Source organism: Mya arenaria, chromosome 5 (genome assembly GCF_026914265.1).
Source record: "Mya arenaria isolate MELC-2E11 chromosome 5, ASM2691426v1".
NCBI classification, from domain to species: Eukaryota; Metazoa; Mollusca; class Bivalvia; order Myida; family Myidae; genus Mya; species Mya arenaria.
Window position 1 is genome coordinate 16,421,877 of NC_069126.1, and position 22,665 is coordinate 16,444,541.

At 34.4% G+C, this 22,665-nt stretch overlaps 2 protein-coding genes and 1 long non-coding RNA gene across 8 annotated transcripts in view; all 3 read left to right on the forward strand.

The window, feature by feature from the left end:
* The window catches only part of LOC128235173 (sodium- and chloride-dependent glycine transporter 1-like), a 52,789-nt gene that overhangs the window by 23,034 nt on the left and 7,090 nt on the right, over positions 1-22,665 (forward strand). For all 5 annotated transcript variants that reach the window (XM_052949915.1, XM_052949916.1, XM_052949918.1 and 2 more), the window contains exons 7-13: positions 12,539-12,673; positions 14,132-14,235; positions 14,712-14,949; positions 16,878-17,018; positions 17,767-17,866; positions 19,741-19,841; positions 21,075-21,254. In XM_052949915.1, the coding sequence (XP_052805875.1) occupies positions 12,539-12,673; positions 14,132-14,235; positions 14,712-14,949; positions 16,878-17,018; positions 17,767-17,866; positions 19,741-19,841; positions 21,075-21,254 (999 nt within the window). The remainder of the gene's footprint in view (positions 1-12,538; positions 12,674-14,131; positions 14,236-14,711; positions 14,950-16,877; positions 17,019-17,766; positions 17,867-19,740; positions 19,842-21,074; positions 21,255-22,665) is intronic.
* On the forward strand, positions 2-8,914 carry LOC128235175 (uncharacterized). 2 transcript variants are annotated; one of them, XR_008261158.1, is made up of 5 exons: positions 2-3,148; positions 3,610-3,751; positions 4,059-4,173; positions 6,145-6,248; positions 6,592-8,914. It is a non-coding gene; the product is annotated as an uncharacterized LOC128235175 (long non-coding RNA). The 2 variants fall into 2 exon arrangements; XR_008261157.1 differs by lacking the exon at positions 6,145-6,248 and having other exon boundaries at positions 6,592-8,912.
* LOC128235174 (uncharacterized) lies at positions 8,930-10,594 on the forward strand. Its single transcript, XM_052949919.1, has 2 exons — positions 8,930-9,789; positions 9,971-10,594. Exons 1-2 carry the CDS (start codon positions 9,447-9,449, stop codon positions 10,177-10,179), a joined length of 552 nt encoding a protein of 183 aa, XP_052805879.1. The 5' UTR covers positions 8,930-9,446; the 3' UTR covers positions 10,180-10,594.

The window sequence follows — 22,665 nt, forward strand, 5'->3', positions numbered from 1 at the left end:
CACATATATTTCCTTATCTTTTAAGTTTTATATGTTTTAGCATAGGAAATTGGGCCAAACTTTGTAGCAAATTAACAACACTCCCAACTTTCAAAAAAAAAAAAAATGTGATAGACAAACATGAATGTGTTTTCATCTTTGTGTGGAAGAACTAGAAATTATATACATGGGTTCTAATGTTAAAAATTAATACTGAAATCAGGATGGTGAGCTTTTTTCTTCAGACTTTTGTTCTGTTGTTAAAGGGGCTGTCTCACGTATGATAGAATAGCGAAAGAAAAAAAAATGTTGAAAACTGACATAAACTTGGCATCGATGTGTACAATGCGTTGAAGCTTACTAACTGAAGTACCACATAGTTTACAATTTATTTAAGTTTAGCAGTTATTTCGTATTTTTCCATTAAAAAAGATTACTGGGTATGTCAACCAGGTTGAATTCATTCCTTATGGGTGATTGGCTAGTCATTGTTATCACGTGATATTAACGAGGTAGGTGTATAGCTTAATTATGTCACCCGATTAGTATAAGCCTTTGTAGCTCAGTGAGTAAGACGCTGGACTTCAATTTTGGCGACGCAGGTTCAAACCCGGTCTTTGACACAATTTTTTTTTTACATTTTGGTACTTTTTTTACAATTATGATATCAAAGCGTAACACATTCTATTAGATAATTGTCCTGAGATTCGTTACAGAAAAAAACTTTTTTTGGTGCCAATCTGTGACACAGTCCCTTTAAGATTGCTTTTTGATCCTGAAGACAATTGCATCAGACAGTAAGAAGTACCTTAAATGGGATCTTAGCCCCTTGACCCTGCTTTTGGCATGAATCCCTCATCCTCAAACAGACCCCTGGCTATTTTCAGGATTTGCAGCTTTATATACAAAAACACACTGGAAAGGTTTTTGTTTCCCAAGTTGGACCTTTCAGGGGACTGAAAATAAGCTACTCAAGTCTTTATATTTTTTGGTAATTGGCCTGTAAATGTATGCAGTTCTTGCTTTCAGACAACATCTTGTTACAGGCTTATAATTGCCTCTAAGCATTTGTTGTTTTGCTGTTATTGTCAAAACACATGTTTGGGTTAGAATAATGGCTTTGTTCTTACTTGTCATTCATGAACATAAGATGTGCCAGACTCCAAGCTGTAAAGTATATTTATCCTATTGATCTTTAGGGCCACGTTCATAGTAGGCACATCAGATCGTTACTACAAATGATTACACGGTGATTCAGTCGAAATAATGCGCTCTTTGAAGGCTTGAATACACATGACATCTTTAAACTTCAACAAATCTGAATTGATGTATAGTAATGTACACTTGAACTCGTACATTTTGCATATCCCTGAAAATGCAGCTTAAAAAATCACAAAATGAATACAACATATTTATACGCAACCGCTCGAAAACGGCGAAAACCCAAGTGTATTGTTACAGGTGTAAGTCGGTTATAAGAAGTAGTTACCATAATTGATTAATCGATTCCAAACAATTCTAAAATTTCCTTAAAAATGAAATGATATGTAAACACTATTTCACTGATCAATAAACAAACGAACGAAGTGAATGCCTTTTGGAAACCGTATATCGATAAAGTATATTATACAGATTACTCCGCTTGTATTTAGCATAGATTTTAGTCATTTCACTTATCGATCGTCGCCATTTTGTAAGCGCCCTGCCTAAGAGTGTCTCATGGACTTCAGCTGGAATAAATGTGTATTGTAAGTATTTTATAATCAGATTGTTACACATGAATGGCTCTACGTGTGCGTGGTATGACAGTTATTGAAATTGCTTCATTATTTACACTGTATATTCACCTGTCAATGTGCGTTGTTTATGTGCGTGACCTACATTAATTGAGAGGCCTAAATCATGAACATGCGTGTTTATTCTATTATTAAATTTGTTTGGATTAGGATGTGAATTTGTGTAGTTCATCTAGCTAATTTTGATGACGTATATTATGCTTTCCTCAATTTATGCATTCGTGCCGTTCGTGGCTCACCGGTCCTACTAAACACTGCACACACAGTCTCGTGACCTACTAAGTAGTTGTAGGAATGTACTGTAGTCGATTGTAATAATCTCCCCTTATTAATCTCATGAATATTAATTTTCCACGGAAGGCGACCATATGCTGGTACCGGTTTTATACACCCATTAAAACACATATATATCAACATTTTGCGGAGAACCATGTGGCTATTTATAGCTAAAATTAGTTGTTGAAATATTCTGGGATCCAGTCAGAGTTCACTGAAAACTAACTGAAAACGTGTTTTTTCTAAAAGAAAAACGAAAGTGAAAATTTGATTAAATGTTTTTTTCATATTTTAAGGCAAGTACAAAGGATTATTTGGTTTGTTTTTAAGCATGGGAGGGGTCTCTCATAGCTTTTTATCACTTTTGATACAAAAACAACTGGACTATGAACGTTCTTAGACCATTTATAGACTTTGCTAAAATGTAAACAAAAATCCAAAATGGCTGCCGCGAAGTGAAACTTCAGTTTTCACTAAGTCAGATGTTTGATGATTAATGCATGAAACAGTAATGTTGCTGACAGCTTCAAACTGCAAGTACACCTTGTGTAAATAGATGTAAACATTAAGAATGAATACATTTTATGTCTATTCTTTAAATATTTGTAAAAAAACGTTCTCAAATATGTTTACAGTATGTAATAAATACGTGTTTATGTAAAATAAAGCCCAAGAAAAATGCCAGATTTAGGTTACATCAGTAGTTTTCAGACTGAAACGTGATATTGGGTTCATCTTCAAGTGTTGGCTTTGAAGCACCTGTCATGAGCAGCTTTTGGTCGTGGAGGAACACTTAAAAGTTGAACCCATCAATTTAAACTGTTATGCCAGAGATGTGTTAATTGAGTATGTTGTATAGGCTATAAGGGCATCAATGATTGTTTGTTTGGGTAGACCTTGTTGTTGATTGATTTATTTTCCTTTCTTATTATTTTAAACAGACCCGGGAGGAACTGTAAAGAACCAGCCAGGCAGCCGCCCGCCAAGCTGCCCACCCGGCCGAGCTGTACTTGGTGTATGCCAACATGCCGACATGGTGTAATTTGTTAGTACTTTAAGAACATGCAATGGAAAATGTATCCAAACTGAAGTATAAAGTGAGTAAGTTTGGGTCATATAAGCCCATTGATACTGTTTGTTCCATTCCTAAATGAATTTCTTTCATGTTGTTTGTCGATCATTTATGGTGCGGCTTTGATAATAATATTATTTTTTAATGAAACTGCTGACTTGTATTAGTCTTTAATCTGTATTGTGCATCTATTCGCACATTTTGTTTTCTCTTTTAAGCAAACATTACATTAATTTAAAATTCTATAAGCAATAAAACAAAACTTACTGCACATTTGATGCAGAATGATGTTTTATTTAGTGTGCATATGATTTTCAGCTTATGGACAAGAAAACATTACTTCAACAATCACAGCAACACAATGAGATCCCTATTTTAAAGAAATAATGCCACCTTTCATTAATTAATTCATTCATTCTATCAATCATTCATATATATTCATTTATTTATTCAGTTTATACATTGAAAAACTTGACATTTCTCAAGGCAAAAGAAATAAAAAGTGAGCCGCTTTCATAAAGATTAGAGCCAATCTTCAAGGACAAGAACCAGTGCTGGTATGTGGTCTCATGTGGTTTTCCATACCGGCTCTCAGCAAGGATTTCATAGAAAGGAATACCGTCTCCATGTAAGAAGAAATTCTAAGCATGTCTGGTTTTAATGCTTTCAAAATGCATCTGGGTACTCAATAAGAATGAGATTAACCTTTGAATTGTTAAAAACTGATAGCAAAATGCCTGAAAGACTACATATTTCATAAAATTTGCCCTGAAAATCTTTCAATTCATGAGCTTTTCTGCATATTTATCACATTTATGACCACATAAACGGTTGTGTATGCCTCAAATGAGTGTTTACAGGCCTTTTTCAAACTCGAACAGTATTGGCAGATAGTTTTATAAGTGTAAGACATTGCTTTTGTGTCTTGCTTGCAGATCATGATGTGCTAATAAGCTCCAGTTAGCTGCGCCTTTTTCCTCCCGGCAGCAGTCCTGCAACCTGAATCCAGGAGATGCAGCTCTGAATCCAATATTTCAGAAGAATGAAGATGTAAGTCAACTCTGTAGTACTTGTTTGTGTGTAAATGATCAAATGAGTGAGATTTATAGCAAATCAGGTGTAAATAAGTAACTTATAGACATTGGTGAAGTGCTGTACTCTGAAATTAATGCCAAATCTAGCCTTCAAAACAGATACTTAAAGTAAAAAATAAATAAAAATGGGCATATTAATGCTATCTCTGCATTTTCTACATCATGTAGCCACCTCATACATGAAAACACTAGCAGTTGTCATGAATCTTTCAGTTTTGGTTTTCTTGCCATTTCTTTTGTTGCGCCATTTGTCCCGAAAGCAAACAATTTGGCATAAAGTGGTGTTTAGACTGTCTATAAACACATTATCACTAAATTTCTTTTGTTAAACTGAACAGTTCTGTTACCTTTGTATATAACTATAATAAGTGGATTAGAAAAGCAAAATTTTGACAAGTTGAAGCATTTCAGTATGGCTCTATGTCATTTTTTTGGGCAGTGGAGCTTATGCAATGGCAATATGTACGTAGTATGTGCGTCCGTGCATCTGTAAACAATTCATGTTAACACGATACAGCCTTCAGTTTTGATTGTATCTTGATGAAACCTGTACAGTATCTACATATTCATTAAAGCTCGGTTCCTTTCGGAAACCAGCTAAATCCGACCATGCATGCCTAGATTATGGGACTTGATAGTATAAAAATCCTGTAAACAAATGCTCGTTAACATGATACAGCCTTCAGTTTTGATTGTATCTTGATGAAACTTCTACAGTATCTACATATCCATAAGAGCTTGGTTCCTTTCGAAAACCAGCCAGATCTGCCCATGCATGCCTAGATTATGGGCCTTGATAGTATAAAAAAAATCAGTTTGTCAGTAAACAATTGCTTGTTAACACGATACAGCCTTCAGTATTGATTGTATCTAGATGAAACTTGTACAGTATCTACATATCCATAAGAGCTCTGTTCCTTTTGAAAACCAGCCAGATCTGCCCATGCATGCCTAGATTATGGGCCTTGATAGTATAAAAAAATCAGCGTATCGGTAAACAATTGCTTGTTAACACGATACAGCCTTCAGTTTTGATTGTATCTTGATAAAACTTGTACAGTATCTACATATCCATAAGAGCTCTGTTCCTTTTGAAAACCAGCCAGATCCGCCCATGCATGCCTAGATTATGGGCCTTGATAGTATAAAAAAACCCAGCTTGTCGGTAAACAATTGCTTGTTAACACGATACAGCCTTCAGTTTTGATTGTATCTCGATGAAACTTGTACAGTATCTACATATCCATAAGAGCTCTGTTCCTTTTGAAAACCAGCCAGATCCGCCCATACATGCCTAGATTATGGGCCTTGATAGTTAAAAAATCAGTATATATGTCAGTAAACAATTGCTCGTTAACACGATACAGTCTTCAGTTTTGATTGTATCTTGATGAAACTTGTACAGTATTTGGATATTCATTAGAGCTGGGTTGCTTTCGAAAACCAGCCAGATCTGCCCATGCATGCCTAGATTATGGGCCTTGAAATGATTAGATTATGGACCTTGATAGTAAAAACTGCTAAAAAATGTGTAATAAATGCTTGCGAACATGATACAGTCTTCAGTTTTGAGTATTGAGATACCCATAAGGGGTTGGTTCTTTTCAAAAACAGTGATGTTGACCACACAAACCCAGCCAGTAGAGCATAGGCCTCATATTTATATAAAACTTTATTTTGATTAGAAAAAATCTTAAAAGAGCAGGCAGGCCATTTTTGTGTTGCTGTTCTATAGACACCATTGAAAACTACAAGGAAAACTTTACTTGGTCAAATTATTCCAATGCATAAGGAAATAATGGCTCTTCAAAGGTTTGCAGCTTACCATTTGAGGGAAATGGCTGTTTCTGCTTTTTATGAAAATACCACAGGTGCTAATATTTGTCTCATTCATTTATTGTTTAATATATCATTTCCAAACTTTCAGTATGTGTTGCATATAGCCTGAAGATGAACTATAGGAGTTTTGAAGTCTGTTTCTGAAAAACTGTTGCTTAAATAGGCTCAAGACCACAGTTATCAGTCATATAGGTATTGTTAGGGTTTGGTATATTTTTCATCAACATTAAATGTTGACATGTTGCATGTAATTCAGATAACAACAGGTCAGGTTTTATTTACTATTTATTTTCATACAATGCTTTACATTGAAATGAATCAGTTCCCACCATTTCACCTTCAAATGACGTCTCTTGTTCATCTAGACCTGTTTGTGTGTGCATATAAAATAAACAACTTCTTACAAATTTCAGCACACATAAAATAAAAATAGAAGTTTCTATTAAGTTCCAAAAAATTGTGTTGTAGTCACTTCCTAATTCTATAATGCAATGAATACGATTAATGACTATGTATGTGGTACATGTACTTTCAGAAAACTGAAGCCTTCAGGAAGTCAACGCGGCCATGATATTGATTTACTCAGCTGTGATGTAACATGCCTTCAAGCCACTATTCGAAGAACATTCAGACGTTCTAAATGGACCATTGCCCTGTTGCCATGGAAATCATTATGAGGAGGAGCACACAAACTGTCACTTGTTTTGAATACCAGATGTACCACAAACTTACCATAAACTTTTCGGATGCTCTGTTTATTTCATCAGCCAATTTCAATGTATATTTTACTGAATAACGACAAACAATCTTTATTAACGATGCTCAGCTCTTACTCATAAGCATCTCTTACTCATCCGTATTCCACAACTAAACATGCTTGCAATTACACTGTACCATCTATCATAATATAGCAATGCTGCAATTACCACATTTTTTGTACCAGTTGTTGCTTTATACTGAAACTTTTATTGAAAATGGTGCATAAACACTGATAACCCATAAATGTTTCATTCATATATTTGTACATGTTCTTTCAGTGTATATGTTGATAATGTTGATACATTTTTCATGTGCATTTACACATGTGTTTATTGCCAACCTCATCAAAACATGCATAGTTTGCTCACATGCTCACATACATATTTCCAACACAGACATTTACTGAATGTATTAATTACTACTTTACGTTGATTTTGATATGTAAATACAACATTGTACTACTCGTTTGTACAAAACGCTTTTCATTTGCTATGTTGTTTGTTTCCATGTTCTGTCTGCATGCAGATGGTATTTTCATATCAATTTTAAGCTTAACTATTCGTAGAATATGGAGAGCTATACTTCTCACCCAAGCCCCGGCGTCAGCGTCACACCTTGGTTATTTAATCCAAATAATAGGACTTTATTATTCGACTTAGAAATTCTGGTTAAGGTTTTGCGTACAAGCACACATAGGTTAATATCTCAGCAGCTACTTGAGGTATTGCATTGAGACTTGTTGCAATGGTACTCAACCATCCAACCTATAAATTAACCAAGTAAGGTAACTTGACTTTGCATTTAATGCAAAAGATAGGCCTTTATTATTCGACTTAGATATTCTGATTAAGGTTTTGTGAGCAAGCACACATTATATAAATATCAAAGCAACTACTTCATGTATTGCATTGAGACTCATACAATTGTACTCAACCATCAAACTTCCCCATGTAAGATAGCTCTAGTTTCATTTAATGCAAATAATTGCCCTTTATTATTCAACATAGAAATTTTGGTTAAGGTTTTGCGTGTAAGCACACATAGGTAAATTTCCCAGCAACTACTCGATGTATTGCATTGAGACTTTATAGAATGGTATTTAACCACTCAATGTAATTGAATAACCAAGATATATAACTGTAATTTGCAAATAATTGCCCTTTATTATTAGACTTAAACATTCTGGTGACATTTATGTTAATATCTCACCACATGAATTGCATTGAAATCTTATCTAACAGTGAACCATGCATGTTTCGCCAAAACTTTTCAATCCTTACATTGAAAAGCGGCTGAATAGTCGAGCCCGCTGTCTCTGTGACAGCTCTTGTTCAACATTTAGGTGATGTTCATTTCCATTGTGAAACTTATCCCTTGGGAACAATATTAACATCTTTTAGCATACATGCCTGGATGAGTTTTAAAAAATGACCATAATATGCATACTTACTGCATGAAAATATACAATGGCATACATTTCATATCAACTTGTGTATCTGTATTTCTCTTTCAACTACTTCAAAATAACAAACGTCCCAACCCTAAAATGTTCAAACATATTCTACATACATTATTTTTATCTTGCACTGTATATATATGTTCTATATGTATATATCACGCCTAATAAAATTGAAGCCTGTCAACTAGTACGTTGTTGTGAAACATATGAACCCCACCTCTCAACTTCCCTGTGTGTTCCTATCAATTTGTTTCTGAAATTCCTGTCATCATTTAAATAAATTGCTTACTTTCTCGAAGCCACCGTTCCTCAGCGCTTTCAGCGCTTTGATTTGAATTGCAGCATAAGACGTATTGTTTTAATGACGCAAATGGAATTCCTTGAAGAAGTTTCTTTTCACTTCTCATGTTTGATATTTATTTATTTACATCCATTGAGATAAGAATAGAAGTAGACATCGGGTTCTTGTATTAAGGTGACAATATAATGTTTGCTCACTTTCAAAAATAGACCTGGCCCCAATTATTCAAAATATTTAAAACCAGATTACTAAGCTCACTACATTTGTTTTTAACAATATGTTTAATTTAATCATTCATCAGACTTTTTAGATTTTAAAAGGAAATTATGATTGTGATTATCATAATAAAGCAGGGCTCATCCTACCAGGCGACTTAGGCGATTAAGTCGCCCTGCACGCGGCAACTTCGCTTTGTTCTAAGATCAAAGCGAAGTCAACATCGCCGACTTTTTCAAAGATCAAAAAGTCGGTATCGCTAAGAACTAACACGTGTCAAAACAGAGCGATTCCGCCTCCCGCCTGTCAGCTCGATTGACAAACAACCAATCGTGTTAAACCTAGTATATATGCTCCATTGACTTCGGCCAATGAGAACGCTTGTTTTATTCAATCGAGGCACGTGTTTGCACCATTGACTTTGTGTACATGCACTACGTCATCGATGTAATAAAATTGTAAGGGATTAATATTTACAAACGTCGATGTTTGTAAATGTCATTTAGTGCCAATTAGGATTTATACTTTATGACAATAGCGGTTTAAATGATGTGCACTGATGACAAATGAACTTAATTGGATGTGATTACCGCGAAGTTAGCGAGAAGGGCAAGTGCGAATCACAGATCCAGGTTTGTTGTTTTTTATTTCAGAAATGCTTCCATTATTATTTTTTCTTCGAACGGTTCACATCAATATTCTATATATGAGATATTTTGCATTCTGTTTAATAGTAATCATGCTTTATACGTGGCTTCTGCGGGATTCCCCAGGTCTGAAACGTAAAGCTGACGATGTTGATAGTGGTGACATGATCGACAGTACAAATAAGAAATCATTCAAAAAGTCAAATTATCAAAATAATTTCAGTTGGTACAAACAAGATGCAGATAAAAAATGGCACTGTGAAGTTTGTAGAGGTGCTAAGTTGGACAACACCTACGCCCGTGGACATGACCAACCAGCAAAAACAACCAATCATCAGAGACATGGCTTGTGTAAGTATTTATTAAAACAATAGAAGCATTGCTTTGTCTGCAGATAAATCAGTTCAAAGTGGTATTAATTTAATGGTGTCTGGTTTAATATATTTTAAAACATGTTGTAATATATGCCCAAATTATGTTAAATGACTGCTGAAAATGATGAGATACTGTGAAATATTTTGTGTATTTTCAGCAAATCAGCACAAGGCCGCCTTGGAGATGACAGTTCTGCGTTCCCAGGAACCCATGAAGAAAATTGTACTGGCCAAACTGTCCAAGGATGACGAGCTTGGGGTCAAGCTCCTTAAGACTGCCTACCACCTGGCCAAGCAGGAGCTCCCCAAGGAGGAATTTCAGTACCACCTCCAGTTTGCCGGGGCCATAGGTGCTGATCTCGGCTGACCTTGAGACCTACATTGTGTAGACTGATCAAGTGTATAGTGCTTCTTGTTTTGCGAACTAGGATGTGATGATATATTGACTACTTTTTTTTTACAATTGATGTCATGTTGTTTGATTTCAGCTAGTTTTGTTTGTATTTATAAGCTTATTTTATTTATTTATCATGTATTTAAATTCTGATATATATTTATGTGTGCATGATAGGTGTGCATGTAATAAAATGTTTAAAACTTGACTTTTTTTTAAGGTATATACAACAAGTTAATTCCAACTAAAAACAACCAGTATCGCTATTTTAAAACAATTTAAACACCTATTTATTTTACACCTATTTAAATGCATAGAAAAGTTGTTCAGGACACACCAGAACCCACCATTTGACATTTAAAATCTCAAAATTTTCCGACCTGCAAGAGGGGGAACCCCCCTCCCCAACCCTCCCCCGTTCTCACTTCTCCCTAAAATTTCTGTCTAGGATGAGCCCTGTAAAGTAGTTATTATTAGTAAAATCAAGATTAAGAAAAACATATGGCTTAATGACATAGCAACTTAAGCTTGTTAATGTGGTTGGTCGGTCCGTTGGCATATTCCTTGTCCGGAGCAAGACTTAAAAACCACTGGATGGAATTTGATTAAACTTTTGTACAATTTTAAAGCACATTGAGAGGAAGTGCAGTGTACAAGAACAACAACCCTATTTTAGCTAATTACAGAGTTGTTGCCCTTTGTTATTTTTTCTTGTCCAGTGCATTGAAAACCATGGGACTGAATTTGATTTAATTGCATTCAATGGTAAAGCACAATGAGAGGAAGTGCTGTGTACCAGTTCCATAACTCTGTGCTCTATTTCAACTAATTAAAGAGTTATTGCCCTATGTTACTTTTCCTTGTCCAGAGCATAACTTGAAAACCAATGGTTGAAATTTGATTAAACTTCATTCAATGGTAAAGCAAAATGAGAGGAAGTTCATTATACAAGAACCATTAGATATTGCAGCAAATTACAGAGTTATTGCCTTTTGTTACTTTTCCTTGTCAGCAGTGTTACTTTTAAATTACTCTTTGGCGTCTATTTAAAAAACGTAATTTGGTTAAGCTTGACAAGTGCCACTGCAGTGTACAATAACCTCATCAAGATATTGACCAATTTAAGAGTTATTGCCCTTTGCCACCTTTCCTAGTCAACAGCATAACTTAAAACCTAACTTAATATAATGTGTATAATTGCACTAGCTGCTTCTAAAATGAAGCTACATCACATTGCAAGTAGAGCGTAGGCTCTCATTGGGCTCTTGTTTTACGGAATTATGGCCCCTTTTGAACTTAGAATTTGCTAAAACTTGTTGTCTGGAAGATAACTTATGACAGGTACAGTGGATTAAAAACAAAATTCTACGCTTGTTTAACACTATAAAATATAGGTCAAGTTCTCCTTTTATTACAATCCTGCAATGTTTGACAAAGTTTTGGCCTCTTCTTAATGAAATATTTTGCCATTCCTGTGTCGAGGCAGCATCCGCTTGTATTTATTACTCCTGTGACAGCTCTTGTTCCTATTATATCTTCAGCATGTCTTATCTATGTCAAAATGTTGATAAACAATTCATTCAGAAAACTATGCTTGCGTGATATTTCATCATTGTTTATGAGGTAAACACTTCATGCCTGAAAATGTGACATTGTTTTTCCTCATGATCATTCTACTTTGGATTGATACATTTCATATCTTTATTTTAGAGCTGAACACTCCCAGAGATAAAGTTCAGTTTGAAAAAGAGAAAAACAAGGGCTGTCTGAGTTTAAAGTGCAATGTCACAATGGGGAACAAAGTTGAACTATTTTTGAGTCACTGATATTTAAATGACATATTCATATGAGTACATTACTTTTAGAGTAAAAACAAACAAACACATGAAATATCATGTCCTCTAAAAGAGAATTTATTCACATGTTTTTTAACATAGACATGAATTTTTTGTTCAAATATCAGCATTGAGAACTGACAACTGAAAAATAACTAGAAAAGAATGTTTTCTAGTTTTGCACTTTTTTTAACACATAAAAATAAAGCTAAATGGATTTTTTCATTATCTTTACGCGTTCTTCAATTATCTTCATGGGTTCTTTCATTATCTTAATGGTTCTTCCATGGGTTCTACCATTATCTTATTGGGGTATTCCATTATCTTCATGGGTTCTTTCATGGGTTCTACCATTATCTTAATGGGCTCTTTCATGGGTGTTTTTTCCATAATCTCTATTAAGTACAGTGTATATGTGTTTGCGATCTGATAACTGTTAGCTATACTGTTTCAGAAATGTGCATTTGTCATATTTCATTTCAATCCATGTATTCCAGGCTGCCTACTTCACAGCGTTTTTCCCGTATGTGGTGTTGATGATACTCCTAGTGCGCAGTCTTACCCTGGAAGGATCTACAGACGGAATCATCTATTACTTTAAACCACAGTGGAGCAAACTGGGTGAAGCTAAGGTGAAAAACATAAATATATAGATGACATGACACATTTGTCTCCAAAATGAAGATCACATGACACATTTGCCACTGAAATGAAGATCACATGACACATTTGCTACTAGAATGAAGATCACATGACACATTTGCCACTGATATGAAGATCGCATGACACATTTGCCACTAAAATGAAGCCTGTTTTAAAGGCATTTTCCTAAAAAAAACTTGAGTTTTTACTGTTTCTGTATGCAAGTTTCATGATGTTTTAACAAGAATCAGCTCTACAGAGACTTACTGTAGAATAAACACAGAATCTGCCAACATTTCCAGTTGCCATAATTCCAGCTACAGGCCTCTCACCTAATTACAATAAAACCCATCATGTGAATTACATCACATGAAGCCAAACATGCTTTTATGAATGATTACATTTCCCACAGTGAATAAGACACTGTTTGTTTCTGATCAATACTGCAGGGCTGCAAGTCTGTGAATATATTCTTGTCTCTGCCAATGGGATCAACAGACTGATTCTGATTTAGTCATTAAGAAAGTTTCCGTGCAAAATGTCCGCCAGAGTTCTATTTAGTCATTAATTGGTTTTATGAAGTCACAGGGTAATTCAGTGGCTGGCGCATTCCTGCTCAGGCTATAAGAAAGACATTTGCACCAACGCTTAAGAAAGTTATTGTTATTTATGTTTGGTTTACTGAACAATTAAAATTGCAGTTGAGCTGGGCAGATTAATAATTAATGACATTGTAATGGTTTGGTAAAGACCAAAATAACTGAAAGTAATCAGGACATGAAGATTAATTGCGTGAAGAGAATTTCTGCAAAGATTATGCAATAATACTGTCAACAAAAGGTTAGTAAATGAAGGAAAGTTTAAATACAAGCTTTTTTGAATTCACTCAAAAGTGATTATAAGATTTCCATAAATTGTTGTTATGTGTGTATTGCATCAATCTGTATTATTCATACGCCAGTAGAATCACCTGAGCACATGCGCACCATATGGCTGCCACACACTCTTCAGTAAGTAAAAACTGAAAGAGGACAGCTGAAAGCAGACACGGTTTAATCTGCTACTTTATTTAATGTCGCTTGGAATCTTTCCATTTCATGCCTCGAAAAGCAAAAGTTGCCTAGCATTGAAGTAGATATTGAGCTTAGCTAACAGCTCTGTATTTTGTACTCATTTAATATGTTGGGTTAATGCGGCCATCCAGATATTCTTTTGATCACGCTAGTTGGCCATTACAATTCTCTTGTTAGCCAGTTAGACCTTGTTACCTATGTATCCACACTGTCTTCTACACTTTACATATATTACCTCTATTTGTAGGTCTGGGGTGACGCTGCCATCCAGATATTCTTTTGATCACGCTAGTTGGCCATTACAATTCTCTTGTTAGCCAGTTACAACTTCTTACCTACGTATCCACACTTCACATGTATTACCTCTATTTGTAGGTCTGGGGTGACGCTGCCATCCAGATATTCTTCTCCCTGTCCCCCTGCTGGGGCGGGCTCATCACACTGGCTAGTTACAACAAGTTCCACAACAATTGCTTCCAGTGAGTATTGTCAATTCAAAGATGAGCCTTTTTATGAGCACTAAATAGACTATTTGGTTTCTCTATACAAAACGTCTTGTAGTTGAATGAGGTGTGAACTTGTTGTATATATTTATGTTTGTTACTTGTGACTTTTATTTCATTGAATTTGCTTGTGTTCATACAGCATAAACACAATAGAAAATGTTGAATACAAATTCCCAATCACAAATACTAATAAAAGGTTTATCAAGTATATTCAATTTACAACAATGGTATTTATGAAAAGAACAAAAATTGTGTAAACAAATATTGGAAAATGCCAAGTGAATAGGTCATCCCCCCCCCCCGAACTATGTATACCAATTATATTTCATAATGCCATAGTATGAGTCAAGAAAACACAACTGCACAGTCCTAAAATATTTATCATACCTCACATACAATGCTCAAAGTTGCAGTAGAGGAATGTGCCATTAACAAGATTCTCATTTCAGGGATGCGATTATTGTATCCATCATGGACTGCGTTACCAGCGTGTTTGCCGGCCTGGTGATTTTCAGTATCATTGGCTACATGGCCCACGAGCTGAATGAGCCCGTATCCGAGGTAGCAGCTGAGGGTGCGGGGCTTGCCTTCATCGTGTACCCGGAGGTGGTCACTAAACTGCCCATCTCGCAGTTGTGGTCCGTTCTCTTCTTCTTGATGTTGATTACCCTGGGACTGGGAACTCAGGTGTGTAGATGTAAACTTAGATGTGTAGCTGGGAACTCAGATGTGTTGTCAGTGTTGTTCTCTACCTAAAAAGGGTCTGATAATGGGCTCCATTCACATATCCAAAAATGCTTCTCTTCACAAAATTGGTAGCAAAATTAGCAATTCTGATTACTACTCTATTGTATTGTATTTTCTTTTGAAACATTGTACTGTTTCATGATTTAGTTTTGCTATTTTCACAATTCAAAGGGGCCTGACCTCAATTGCAAAAAGATCAGGATTTCTTTTTTAATCAAAAAGCCCGAGTTCTAACATTACGAATTGGATGAAGAAATTGTAGCAAGCCCCAACTATATAATATTCAGATTTTAGCAAGCTTGGCAATCAATTGATTAGTGCACTTTGGGCATGCCAGCTTATGCTAATTCTGACCACTGCATAATAAATGTATTTTTAGAGTTGTGTGATCAATTTTGTGACATTTTGCTAGAAGGATACATTTTATGTAACAGCTGTTGGTACCAAGATTGTTTTCATTTATGAAGCAAAAGGTTTAACAAAGCTGTTTCAAGTGACTATAATTTTGAACATATCATGTGATAGTACTTGTTGTTTTTATGTGGTTTGGAAATGTCATATTTCCATGTGATTCTGTTGTGTTTGTATACAAAATCATCACTGTGACTTTTGAAATGACTTTTACCAACCTTCAAAGACAAAAACAAAGTAAAGCTTAACTTCAGCCATTCAATGTACAGCTGAGATCTTTTAAAGCTGCACTCTTACAGATTGACCATTTTAACAACTTTTTTTTCGTCATGGAATTAACCAATTTTGCATATATGTCTGCAGCCCATTGGTACAAGACTTCTGGCAAAAGATCGGACCGCAGTTTTCATATTTACGTTCAAAAATTGATATTTGATGACTATAAGTGTTACTTACACTTCGAGAAAAATGGATATTGCGACAGTTTCCCCAAACAATTAAGTTATCTTATATGACTGAATTGAAGGCATTGTTAAAAAAATGAGCTGATTCTAAGACAAAAACTGAAATAAATACCAAAACTGTCAATATGTGAGAGTACAGCTTTAATGGAATATTAAACCAAACGGATTCTTAACATCTTTCAAACAAAACAGGATTCAAAGCATGTAAATAATGAGAGCTGCTGCAAGTCTGGCATTTCTGTTGTATTGATTATGTTCATTGCTGTTTAAAGCAGACGGATTTCTGTCAAGAGTTTTCACTGTCTATATAAAAAAATAGCCTCTTGGGGAATTAGAATATCATGTGATCATGTGTTAAACACCAGAACACTTCAAAAACACTCACAGTCATGATCAACATGAAATTGGTTTCCCTGATTGAAATTCTTCCTTATGAAGGATACGAATGAAAGCAAAGTGCAGACAATTTGATTGATTATATCATACTTTGAAGTTAGACATGTATTCTCTCTCTTTATTGTAAATACTGGTAAAACATCTTATTCATAAAAAGGGATGAATTGTCCTCATTTAGTAGCCATCAATAAAGTAGGCCATGTCATTAGTACTACATGCTAATTCAGGCCTAAATTTCTCAAAACTTCTTAAGCTGAATAGAATAAAGTAGCTTATTTCAACTAACAAAACTACATAATACTGTGAAATCACTTATATTCGTTGGCATGAAATTTCTTGGTTTTCCGAAAATTTACATTTTGTGGGTACTTGAAATCATGGCGATCGTCCTAAATCGTCTGCCTAATTTCCTTGTGCTGGGCATTTGATTTCCGTCTTCTATGTCACTCGGTTAATGACACGCGCTATAGTTGTATGACATGCCAATTAGTGCATATACCCATGTCAATCATCAATTTAATTGGAAATTAAGGTCATAAAAGAAGACAGCCTGTGCACCCTGGATTTGAATACATTGAATGTTATTCTTTCTTGCAGATTTCCACAGTCACAACAGTTCATACAACACTGTTGGACCAGTTTCCACATGTGTTCCGGAAATCACAGTTCCGACGAGTCATGTTACTTGTCGGAATTTCCACGTTTGGATTCATAGTCGGCTTAGCCTTTGCCACCCAGGTACAGTCTTGTAGCATTTTTTCTTGCATTGTAGTCAATGTTGTGAAAACCTTTCTTCTATCTTTAATTGATAAATGAAGAAATGCTTTATTATTGTCTAACTTGTATAAAGTCAGTTCTGTAACTGGAATGGAATGCTAATCGGTTTTAATTGCAAAAAATAAAGATTACATGTTGATATATTGTTGTCATAAAAATTTCATTTTAATGAGAATGATTTAATGTTGTTTTTTTACCAAAAAAGGGAAACAAATAAACGTCAATATTTGCAGCTAGATTGATTCTTTTATATTGTGTTGTTTCTATCTTGGGAACTTATATGCTATTAATCAATGCATTGGCATAGCTTACAGGTTTTAAATCTGCAATATGTTGTCTGCAGATTCAGTACAGATAGAATGTTTTCTTACAATTAATAACGATGGAAAATTTTGTCACACTAAGTGCACATTGATTGTAAAGAGAAATTTTAAAAAGAATACAAAGAGATTAAATTCTTTTTTGATATAGTTGTTTTATTTGAATGCACAAAGATTTGCGTCTCGAAATCTACGTCCAAATGTTTTACGACAGGGAATAGTGCACTGAGTGTTCAGAAATTTCAATCACTTTATTATAACATTGCAACAGCAATGTATCGTCATTCACGGTAAGTGTATATAAGTTATGATTACTGCCCTGTAAGGCAGAAGTCAAGGCACATGAACACATGGAGTAATGTCCCCTTTTTTCTATTATACTTGAATAGGGAGGAATGTACATATTACAGTTATTTGACAACTACGCAGCCACGTATTCCCTCCTTGTCATCGGTCTAGTGGAATCCTTAGCTTTGTCATGGGTATATGGTGAGTTTGGAAAAGAATGAAAACTAAAAATTCTCATGGCAGGGTAGGTAAGCCTGTTGCCATGACAACTTTCTATTTTTATTCTTAAATTAGCATTTTTTCAGATTTTCATTAAAAAGCGAAAACATTGACACATGGCAAACACAGATAAGTGCTAATGGCTTTGGACTTTTGCCAAACTTATTAATGGATGTGTTTGTTTTTTAGCTATAAAGGCACAAGGATTGACTGCTTCAAGAATAAATTATGGTCATACAATTGATGTATGCAAAATAAGCTGTGAAGTCATTTCGTTTTATCTTTCCTTTCTAATGTTAAAAGCCAGCCATGGTCGGCTTAGTTGCTTATACATGTATTTTGTATAGCCAGAGTTGGGTTATTTGCATAAAGGTACATGTATTTCATGTGTCCTGAAAGTATCCTAAATTATCACTCAAGATAGACTTATATCAGATGATTAGATTTAACCTCTTTTTCTTGGAAAGGAAAGATATGTAAATATGTGATGGATACATTTTAGATTGCTTTATATGGAAATTTAAGCAAATTACTTTGCAAGTAAAAGAAATATTTTGAGGCAATTGTCTAATTTCTATTATGTAAATAAAATGTATCCATCTTTATGAACTCACAGTCTTAATTAGGATCATTTTTCATTAAGAATGATCTGTTTAAGTGTTTAGCGTAAATGGTTCACCAAATATAAACATAAGAAGCTTTTATCACTTATTCAGTCATAATTTTGATCTGTTCCATCAATTTAATATACTCTTCTCAAGGTATTGAGGTTATATAACATTGACTGTGATATAGGTCAGAATTGTGTTGAAGATGAAAGCTTCTTTTTGTTAATTTATTAAAATATAAAGTTTTCTTGCAGCATTGGGGGGATTTATGTCCTCTCATTGTTTAGCAGTTCTCTCTGAACTATTGCCAAATGCAATGTTTTGTAAACTATAAGTGCCTTGTAGTTGATGCTAGTTAATACTGAGGATGTATGAATTTATATGAATTTCTTGCCATTGTGAAGGGTTTATAAGAAAAAACTAGCTCAAGATTCATGCTACTGTTTAAATTTAATAAAGAAGGGTAAAAAATCATTGTTATTTGTATTCTACGTCGTGTGGCATAGCCATACATGTAGTTTTGTTGTGTGTCACTAAAAGTTTACAGCTTTGAACACAACTGAGAACTGAAGGCTCTCTAAATAAGGCACCTTCAACAGTAGTTCTGTTTGTGGTCAAAACAGTACTGATAGCATTAAAAACTTGTTCTTTTTTCTACCCTAAAAATTATTCCAGATTTTACTTTGTCTTTAGATAAATTAAGCATTTGTTTCCAATAGACAACTCTAACTTTGTACACTGTAAAAATATTGATAGAACCACAGACTTATAAACCATATATGGTACTGTACAGATTTTTTTGGCTGAAAATAGAAATTCTGACTTAAAACAAAATGCCCGACGTCTGTCACATGAAATTTTCAGTACAAGCCACAAACAGATTCAGATTTGTTTCACAGCTTAAAAACACCACACTAATAAATACTTGGTAAAATTTTGCCATTTAAATCTGGCTTTTGCAATTAAAATAGAAAATACTTGAACTGACAAAGTCAATGGCTAATTGTCCATATGTTTGGCGCCACATTTCAGTATTGGTAAGAGAGAGAGATAAAAATGGTTTCAATTTTTTTTTACTATGCCTCTTCAGAATTTCCTAATATTAAATTTCATATTGCAAGGCTTCATAATTAAAGCACCACAGTATTGCTATGCTTTTGCTTCTAGAAATACTGTAGGAAACATTGTGCAATGATGTTGCATGTACATCCCCGAGAGTGTGTTACATCAGTCTCTTGTTATTTGTAGGCGCGGACCGTTTCTTAACTGACATTGAGTCGATGTTGGGCTACCGACCAAGCAGAATCTGGGCTTGGAGCTGGAAAATTATTGCTCCTGCTGCTCTGTTGGTGAGTTATCTACCCTGCATTATTGTCCCTTATTTGTCTTGTATAAACTGAAGTTATTGTCCCTTATTTGTCTTGTATAAACTGAAGTTATTGTCCCTTATTTGTCATGTATAAACTGCAGTTATTGTCCCTTATTTGTCATGTATAAACTGAAGTTATTGTCCCTTATTTGTCATGTATAAACTGCAGTTATTGTCCCTTATTTGTCATGTATAAACTGAAGTTATTGTCCCTTATTTGTCATGTATAAACTGCAGTTATTAGCACTTATTTGTCATGTATAAACTGCAGTTATTGTCCCTTATTTGTCATGTATAAACTGAAGTTATTGTCCCTTATTTGTCATGTATAAACTGCAGTTATTGTCCCTTATTTGTCATGTATAAACTGCAGTTATTGTCCCTTATTTTTCATGTATAAACTGCAGTTATTGTCCCTTATTTGTCATGTATAAACTGCAGTTATTAGCACTTATTTTTCATGTATAAACTGCAGTTATTGTCCCTTATTTGTCATGTATAAACTGCAGTTATTGTCCCTTATTTGTCATGTATAAACTGCAGTTATTAGCACTTATTTGTCTTGTATAAACTGCAGTTATTAGCACTTATTTGTCATGTATAAACTGCAGTTATTACCTCCTCCACACTGTGAATTTTCAGCTTGTCAATTTGGCAAAGTAGTGTCCAACTATTGCCATAGTCTGAAGTCTGCGATTGTCATTTTTAGCACCTTATGGAGCAAGACCTTTAATTACTCAAAAAGCATTAAAGATATAAAATTAAAACTGTCTACACTTGTTTACTTGGACAGGTATATCTTGCATAATTCAGTTAGCTCCCTTGAGTTACTATCATGTGACTTAGATAGACCATTGTTGTCCCTTAAATTACTGAGATAGAGCAGTTATGTCCCTTGAGTGACGGAGATAGAGCAGTTATGTCTCTTGATGGACTGAGTTAGAGCAGTTATGCTGCTTGGGTGACTGAGATAAACCAGTTATGTCCCTTGAGTGACTGAGATTGATCAGTTATATCTCTCTGACTGCTCTGCGTTCATTGTGAATTATTGCCTGAATGACCAGGATGGAATTCTGGCTTATTATGCACCTGTTAACCTTCAGAAGATGTAATACAAATTATGAGCAAAAATGAGCTGTAATTCTGAATGTAATATTATTTAATCCAAGTTTCAAAAGATAATGTCAAAACCTCAATTTTGAAATGTTTGCAGTTCATTCTGATCTTCACATGGGTTGACTTCAAGCCAACAAAATACAGAGATGAGGTGTTCCCGGGATGGGCGGACGGGCTTGGATGGCTTATTTCCCTTTCCTCCATTCTTGCCATTCCCATCGTCATGATCTACAAGATCATCATGCATATGAGGGAACATGGCACGTCATTTATAGAGGTAAGGGCAGTTTGTCTTAAGCTTGGTGTCAGCTTTTTTGGGAGCCATGAATTGATTACACTTAGTTCAGGGCTGCATTTTACTTTCAGAATTTTGTGTCTGGTTACCGTCGAATTCTGGGACATTGTTTTTTTACTTGAATGGTAGATGGATAATTGGTTTATACTTAAGAAAGAAATTCTCTGTGGTGTAGTTAAAGTTCATTTTATTTTTAGTTTAAAATCTTCCGGTCAAAAGGATTCAATAGACAATGTAAGCTAATAGTTCTCCGGAGCTTAGATGATTTATGTCTTGTTGTCAAAATAGAACTTGTAACGGCCCTTCAACATGCAGTTCAATGATGTGTATTGGAAAATTCATGGAATAGACAGCTGTTGCTACGAAAGCTTAAACTGTATGTCAAGTATGATCACGTCATTTAAACAGCTGGTTGCATTTTAAGGTGAAGGGATGGAAAAGGAATATTGATCTTTCAATCAGACATTTTTACTTAAATATTTCATTTTGTATAATATTTTCTTTTCCTAAAAAAAAACTTAACCAGTCTTTTTTGCAGGCATTGTCTTTGTCTGAAAGAAATACTGGCGGTGAAGAAATATGGGTGTTTTCAAAAAAAATGCTGCCAAAGTGTGACATAGGGGGTCAAATTTCAAAAATGTTTTATACATGTTAACTATAACATTTTGTGATCACCAGACTTCAAATTTTATGAAATTTGAATTGGTTAATGGACAAAACACAGGACTATGGTATAAAATTCACATTTTAAACTATATTTCATTACATTTTTGCAATTCATATGGCAGATTTTGAATTGATAATAAACATAATCAGTCTTAAGAATCATTGGTTATTGTTCTGTATCCAATGATGGACATATAGATACACTTTTGTGATGTATTATTAATGTAATAACTTGAGAAAAAAAAAACCTCAAGAATTTTTCTCAAATTTGAATCCTAAATATTCATATAATAGATCAAAATGTTTTTGCTGTTGACAAATTAAGTATCTTACAGTGACAAAAATGTATTTACTTACTATTTAGGGTATTCTTAAGACATATTTCAAAATTCATATAAGTATGTTAAGTATTTAGTATGTTATGCATGTTTTAAAAATGTATATATTTCCCAGAAATTGTTACACTTGTGACAACAATAGTGCTTAAAGTAATTTCTTTAAATAAAGAAGTCTTTCATAAATTATCATTATACCAAGCATATATGTATGTAATAATTACTGATTAAAATGCATTATAACACATAACTATTCAACTTTAAACTAACAAAAATTACAAAAGCATATGTCTTACATTAAAGCGTTCAACATATGACAGTCCTTTTTACATGTAGATAAGGAGAAAATGACTGTCATATGTTGAACGCTTTAATGTTAGACATATGCTTTT